Source organism: Ranitomeya variabilis, chromosome 4, assembly GCF_051348905.1.
Source record: "Ranitomeya variabilis isolate aRanVar5 chromosome 4, aRanVar5.hap1, whole genome shotgun sequence".
Taxonomy (NCBI): domain Eukaryota; kingdom Metazoa; phylum Chordata; class Amphibia; order Anura; family Dendrobatidae; genus Ranitomeya; species Ranitomeya variabilis.
Genome location: NC_135235.1, coordinates 714,964,942 through 714,972,263, shown reverse-complemented (window position 1 = coordinate 714,972,263; position 7,322 = coordinate 714,964,942). Strand labels below are relative to the sequence as shown.

General features: G+C 40.6%; 1 protein-coding gene across 1 annotated transcript; it reads right to left on the bottom strand.

The window, feature by feature from the left end:
* Positions 1-1,068: 1,068 nt before the first annotated feature.
* On the bottom strand, positions 1,069-6,858 carry LOC143766571 (uncharacterized). Its single transcript, XM_077254346.1, has 3 exons — positions 4,622-6,858; positions 3,320-3,471; positions 1,069-2,632 (listed from the first exon to the last, which is right to left on the bottom strand). The coding sequence occupies exon 3, from the start codon at positions 2,248-2,250 to the stop codon at positions 1,069-1,071; it is 1,182 nt and encodes a 393-aa protein (XP_077110461.1). The 5' UTR covers positions 2,251-2,632; positions 3,320-3,471; positions 4,622-6,858.
* Between the last annotated feature and the right edge of the window lie 464 nt (positions 6,859-7,322).

Genomic DNA, 7,322 nt, shown 5'->3' with positions numbered 1-7,322 from the left:
CTTCAAGATGGCGTATATTTGAAACCCAAATCCAAATGCATCCCCAAAATGTACAGGCAGTCATAAAGGCAACTGTTGTTTTGCATAATTTCTGCAGACAACAAGAACCAGCCTTGGATGATGTTGATGATGGGAGAGTGGTTAATGTGGCATTATCAGAGGATAGAGACCATGCTCCACGAGTATCTCAGTCTGCCCTTATAGTGAGGAATATTTTTGCAGATTATTTTTTAACACCAGAGGGTAGTGTGCAATGGCAAATGGAGGAGCACAACTAATGTTACCCTTTTTTTTTTGTTTTAATTAACATTTTTTTTTTATTTATGTCAAAATTTGTTAGGGTCTCACAAGGCAATGAGGACCCTTGACGTGGGTTGCGAGCTTACATTTGATGTGGGTAACTGATACATGTGTGTGTCTAAAACCCATTGCTACCCATTACAAATAACTAATACCTCATTCTAATGTGTTTACTGTGGTTGTCTGAAATATCCCATGTCTGAAAGTATAGATTTGGTCACATAATTGTGTACTACAAACAAATAACTAAGAACCGCCCTCATTGAGTGTGATTTTGAAGAAGAGTGTGTGACCGTTAGATTATGTTATTCAGACATACTGTAATCTAAATGTACATTTACAAAGCTACTTTGCCATGGAAAATAGATCAATGCAGTTGAGTCTTTGAGAGGCCGCATCTTTAAAAACCTCACTGAGAGTCACTGTAGCTGCGTGCATCCCCACCGTCTCATCCTTTACCATTATTTTGAAGCCATGATGGATTATTAATTACACCATCCTTTTTGGAAATTGTGTATTTGCAATATATGGATGAGTTAGTGTGACCTACTGCTTAACCTTTTTTTTTTTTGTTGAGAAAAATGTGTTTCATATTATGATTATGCTCATATCAATAAAGTAGTGTGCAAATTACATATACATTCAAAACTAATCAAGACATATTAACACTTGAACAATGTGTTTTATTTTTCAGCAAACACATTTAGTCAGCCAATTGTGTCTGACAAATCAAGCTAACTTTAACAACAAAAATCAAACAAAACAGAGTTATGTTCCTTCTAAATCCACAAAGTCACCATGACTGGAGAAAGATTCATATGTGGTATTTTCTGCGCTGACACGTTCAGGGCTGCTTGAGGGTGTGGGCATTTGTCCTGTAGTCACTGTGGGCTGGCATGTGGTTGTTTGAGGTGGTTCAGTGTGCAAAACTGATGCTGTTCCTGATGTAGATGGGGTATAAGGTTGCGTTTGGTCTGTCTCTTTCAAAAATGTGGCATCATCACTTTGTGGTTGAGGTAAAGTAGGTTGTGACTGGCCAATCTGGCTCACATATGATTGGGAACTACTATAGGGCTCACCTCTTGCCATACGGTTTGGCGGAACAAATTGTGTGACCATAGGTGTCTGTTGCCTTGATGGCATATTGTAGGGCTGTGGAATTGCAAAATGAGCACCACTACTATCACCTACAGACATGCTGGAGGACTGGGATTCGGAATGTTGGCTGTAGGTGTGGCTTGGAACAGACCTTTGCCAATATTGCTGAGTTGTGGCACGGGCATGAGGCACAGAGGTAGGAGCAGACATTTGCCAATATTGCTGGCTACTGGCACGTGAATGAGGCACAGAAGTCTCATCAGACATTTGCCAATATTGCTGGCTACTGGCACAGGACAGAGGCACAGAGGTAGGATCGGACATTTGTCCGTATTGCTGGCTACTGCCACGTGAATGGGGCACAGAGGTAGGATCGGACATTTGTCCGTATTGCTGGCTACTGCCACGTGAATGGGGCACAGAGGTAGGATCGGACATTTGTCCATAATCATGGGTGTAGCTATGGGCAGGAGGAAACCAAACTGGAGCAGACCTTTGGGGATAACGAGGTCTTACAGCAGGAGGTGGAAGCATGGACGAGGGTGCAGGCCTTTCCTGTGTTTGTTGGGTACCTACATTTTGGTCATTTGTTATATTGGTAGCAGATGGCATCTGTATTTGATGTTGAGCAGCTCGCCATTGTTCAATGGACCCTAGCACCTGGTTGGGTTCCTGCTCTCCTTGGCTTGCAGCAATGATGGTCAAGATTGCAGCACGTACTCGTTCCTGCCGTCCATCAGGAACTTTGCCAAGGCAAGGAGACAGTGAGCAACAACACCTATCTACAGCAGTTTCTGGTGTCATGGAATTGAGTATGGATAAAACTCTAGCATCAATGAGCTCGGGCAGCATACGTGGCTGTTCCTGTCACCTAGTTCGCCTATCTCGGAGAGTGTGTGTTAGATACATAGGTAGATTTGCTGTTGATGCTGCCTGTGGTGCTGGGGCTGCTGTTTGAGAAGTGCTTGGGGCTGTTGTTTGTGAAGTGCTTGGGGCTGTTTGAGAAGTGCTTGGGGCTGCTGTTTGTGAAGTGCTTGGGGCTGTTGTTTGTGAAGTGCTTGGGGCTGTTGTTTGTGTGCTTCCAGGACCAGCATCAGTGGAGGTTTCAGCAGCATCAGACACCTGCTCATCAGGCTGTGTTGTGGGTGTCGGGTCTGCTGGGGCTTCGGTCTCCGATGCCGAGGTACATGGCAGTGATGTGGCTGTTGGCGAGTCATCAAGGTTGTCATCAGTCCTATTAGCAAATAACATTAACAGTTTAGTTCACAATGCTAACCAAATTTTAAACATTTGTTAAATATATATTTTTTAAACACTTTAGGATTATTTTTTAACATGTTTCTATTTTGTAATGGAACATATAAATATGATGATTATTGTAAGCACAAATGTACTTGGGAAAAATAACTATGGGTAAAATCTGTCCCAGAATTTTGTAACATGTTGAAGCTTTGTAAATGTGTTAAAATACAGTGTAGTTATTTGAATATAAAGAGTTGATTAATCCATTTCCATGAAAAAGGCAAGAATTTGATGTATTAAAATCCAATAACCTTTATTGAAACAAATCCATAAAATAGATAGTTCTTAGTGTTCAGCTGCAGACTAAGAACACGTTTGTGTTTGAAACGCGTACAGCGAGGGCTGATATGTGATACTATGCCTAAACAACTATTGGTATCGACTATTTTATGGATTTGTTTCAATAAAGGTTATTGGATTTTAATACATCAAATTCTTGCCGTTTTCATGGAAATGGATTAATCAACTCTTTGGACTTCTACCACGTCCTGGGCTGGACGTTTTCCCTGCTCGGATGTTTGTATCACTTGTGGATCCCTGTTGTGTGATCATACAAATTAAAACCAAAAAAAAAAAGGTATTTTAATATGTTTGGTCAATCATACACAGTCACACTTACTGATTTATCTCCATGATTGGGCGAAGAAAGGCTAAGTTGCGGTAGTAAACATATTTCCTCTTTTTTGTTGCACCTGCTGTGGAGGGTAGGGGGATTAAATTCCCGCCTAAATTGGTCCCTGGCTGAGCGCCATCACCGTTGAACCAAATCAACTGTAGGAAAAGTAGAGACACAACAAGTCACATTCCCACAAATAACAACATATTCCTTAAACAGCACAATGTGTTCATCTATGTTATAGTTTCAAAGTATTATGCTTGTGATCATCATGCCTGGCTGTAAACTAATTTTAGAAAAAATTAAAACAAACATTTCTGAGTAATAATTGTGTGACCATTTTGCACCATGTTGTAATATTTACAAGTAAGATCTAAATAGCATGAGTACTGTTATGAACGCTTGCCCAAAACATAGGCTGCATGACTGTGTCTGTGTCTAACAACACAAACATTAACACAAGTTGCATTGGCCATTAGACATATGTAAGGGCTTGCCTTGTGTGAATAATTGTGGATGATGGCATTAATTAAGTGGAAACATTTGCTTTCAATCAGTCACACACACAAACTGTGGTGTGGCCAGCAAGACATGTTAAAATCAAACACTACATTTTTAAATAAATCCTGGTTTTGTTATGACAAAAACAGTCAGCACATGTTGATCCTTACATGTTCAACATTATATTTTCACATAAATTTAAACATCTAAAAAAGGAAAAGAGACTTTAAGGGCTTGACTTTTGGCATATAGTCCAACGGTCAATTTCAAAATCTGACCCCATAAAACATTGTAAAGCATAAGAGAAAATAATGTTAGACATCTATGGAGATATGCTTGAATACAGTTCACTTTGCCAAATCTCATGTACCAGGTTTTTGAACAGCAGGGAATTGTGTGCCAAAAATGCAGGTTGTGAACATGCCAGACAACTAGGCCTTCAGTTACCTAGGTCTTCTTTAGTATTTTCAAACATGACAAAAACACTTTTAAAAAACAAAATATACACACAAAACCTAAAATGCTGACACAAACACACACTGCATTTTTTAACAATTCTAAACAAGCATGCTTCATGCGAAAATAATCAATCAAACACAGGGAACATACTGGAAAGTAGTAAGAATCTTGTAAAGTGTATATGATAAGGTCCATGTAAATATAAATATTAAGAACACATAAGCCCAATGGTTATGATGTTAAGACATGGACCCTAACATATAGAATGCACAATATGAATTTTGGTCATATGTTTCTCTGAAATTTATGTTTAATACAACAAGGAACACCTATGGGGTAACTTACCAAACTTTGCCTGCTTTGCGGGTGAATATGTGGACCAACCACGTCTGGGGTACAGCTGCGCAGCTACAGCAAACCAAGCCCGTTCAATCGCCAGCCTGTCACGGTATCCTTCGCATCGTGTGTCCCATAATTCCGGATGTTGCTCCACCAAAGTAATTAGCTTCTCTGTGTCCACACGAGGGAGCATAATATTAGGCAGTCAGCAGTCTGAAGATGCCAGCACTCTGATAAGTTGACAACTTCACCTCAGAGGCTAAAATGATGTCTAGACTTATGTTTAGCTTTGTCCCAATCAATGTCTAGACACTTGTCTGGCAATTGCTACATTTGCTTCAAATGTTAACCCTAAAATTTGGAAAACGCACACGGACAGCACACGGACGTCATCCGTGTGCGGTACGTGAGCTAACTCAAGAAGAAAAGTAGCCACCCATGAAAACTGCACACCACCAATAAATAATGAAAAAAGGAACGGCTTTATTAATAAACAATGTTAAAAACAGTATAAAAACATGAGAAATACACATATCCACCCTTAGGTCTGCTCGTAATGCATCCCATATATAAAGGTACAAATATAAATGTCTATCATAACAACCAACCACCTGGCATACGCAAATATGCAATACTAAAAAAATATATATATATATTGCAATATAATGCTGAGTATCAAAAAAAGACACTATTGCTAGCTGTCAGGGAAGAAAGTAAATAGCCAAGGACCTACTACCCTGAAAGGGAGAACACAGTGGACCCTGTGCCCACGAAGATGTAAACCTGAATCCTATCAAGAAGGGCCCCAGAAACAATATAAAGTGGCCAGCGATGTAAACAAATACTCACAAAAGTGACAGTGCTGAGGGTCCTGACTCAGTCAGAGCCCAAGCTAGATGAAAGAGTGTCCCAAGATGGGCCAGCAGGCAAGTAAAGAGGCCTAAGCAGCTGGTGGTGAGAGATAGACCGCTGGGTGGAAGGACCCAACGCGTGTCGCGGTATCCAAAGACTGCTTCGTCAGGGGAAGTGTGCGGTACGTGTTTACAATCACCCATTGACTTTAATGGGTCCGTGTGATCCGTGCGCTCCCACGAACACTGACATGTCTCCGCGTTTGGCACACGGACACACGGTCCGCAAAAAAATCAATGACATCTGCACAGAAGCATTGATTTTAATGTGTCTACGTGTGTCAGTGTCTCCGGTACGTGAGGAAACGGTCACCTCACGGACCGGAGCCACTGACGTGTGAAACAGGCCTTAGAAGGCTTTGGGACTCACGTACAAGCCGACGCCTAAGGAAAAGAAGCTAAGTATAAGTACTTTTATTCCACTGCTACCGGCAAGGTGTCTCTGACAGTCTTGGAATAACCCGCATCCGTACCTTTGATACAGGTACCGAACGTTTATTTTAGAAGTCCTGCCAATAGATTTGTCCACCGTACGTGGATGCTTCACAACCTGGAGGAACGTTTATTGCTTCTAGCATATCTTGGTTTATTACATCACTAAGCTCTCTCAATATTGCCCTTTGGAAACTTTCTGGGTTATAAATACATATTTTATAAGAGGGTTTCAATACACCCAAGACATCTTACAGTACCTTGACAGGTTGCATTTATACTAATTACCCCTTTCCCCTCTCACTTTAGTTTGAGTCTACACACCTTGATTTGAATATCTTCATTGTCAAACATCACAAAGCTTTCTCTCATCTTACAGGTAATCAACATCATTTTGGTGTCTAACCCATGCATTTTGTTTTATAGGGCAAGTATTGTGCTCTTTTTTCAATATCTCCCTAAGTGGTCTAGGGCTATACTTGCAGCTCACCTGATGCACTTACATTAGCGCCGCTACACATAGAATCCATTTTATTTCTACATTCAGTAGAAATTGTGGGACAAATTCTGGTGCAATTTTTACCCATTTCCCAGTGTGAAAATGTAAAACTCGGGGCTAACACACAATCTTGGTGGTAAAAGTGTAAATTTTTTTCTCTTCACTTCTTCACAATGGTATAAAACTTTGTGTCACACCTGTGGTGTCAATATAATCACTGCACCCCTAGATGAATTAATTGAGATGTTTAATGGTAAAATGGGGTCACTTATGGGGGGTCTACTCTTCTGGCACATCAGGGGCTCTGTCAATGTAATATGGCACCCTCAAACAAGTGCAGCAAAACCTGCACTGTAATATGGCGCTCTTCCTTCTGAGCTTTGCACTGTGCCTCAACAGTAAGTTTTCAACCACATATGGGGTATTGCTGAACTCAGGAAAAATTGAGTAACAAACTTTGGGGTCTGTTTTCTCCTTTTGCCCTCATGAAAATACAAAATTTGCAGCTAAAAATTATTTTTGTGGGAAAATGTGATTTTTTCTTTTTTCACGGTTTAACGTTATAAACTTTTGTGAAGCACCTGTGGGTTTAAGGTGCTCAATACACATCTAAATAATTTCCATAAGGGGTCCATTTTCCAAAACGGTGTCACTTGTGGGGCGTTTCTACTGTTTAGGTACATCAGGGGCTCTCCAAACGTGACATGTGTCCGCTAATGATTCCATCAAATTTTACATTCAACAAGTCAAATGGCCACAAGAAACAAAGTGGAGAGAAAAGATTAGGTTGTTGTTATTTTTGTTGTTATTGGGCAAGGGGGTGTTTGCTATAGGGGAAGACATGCCGGAGTACAATGTAGGACGG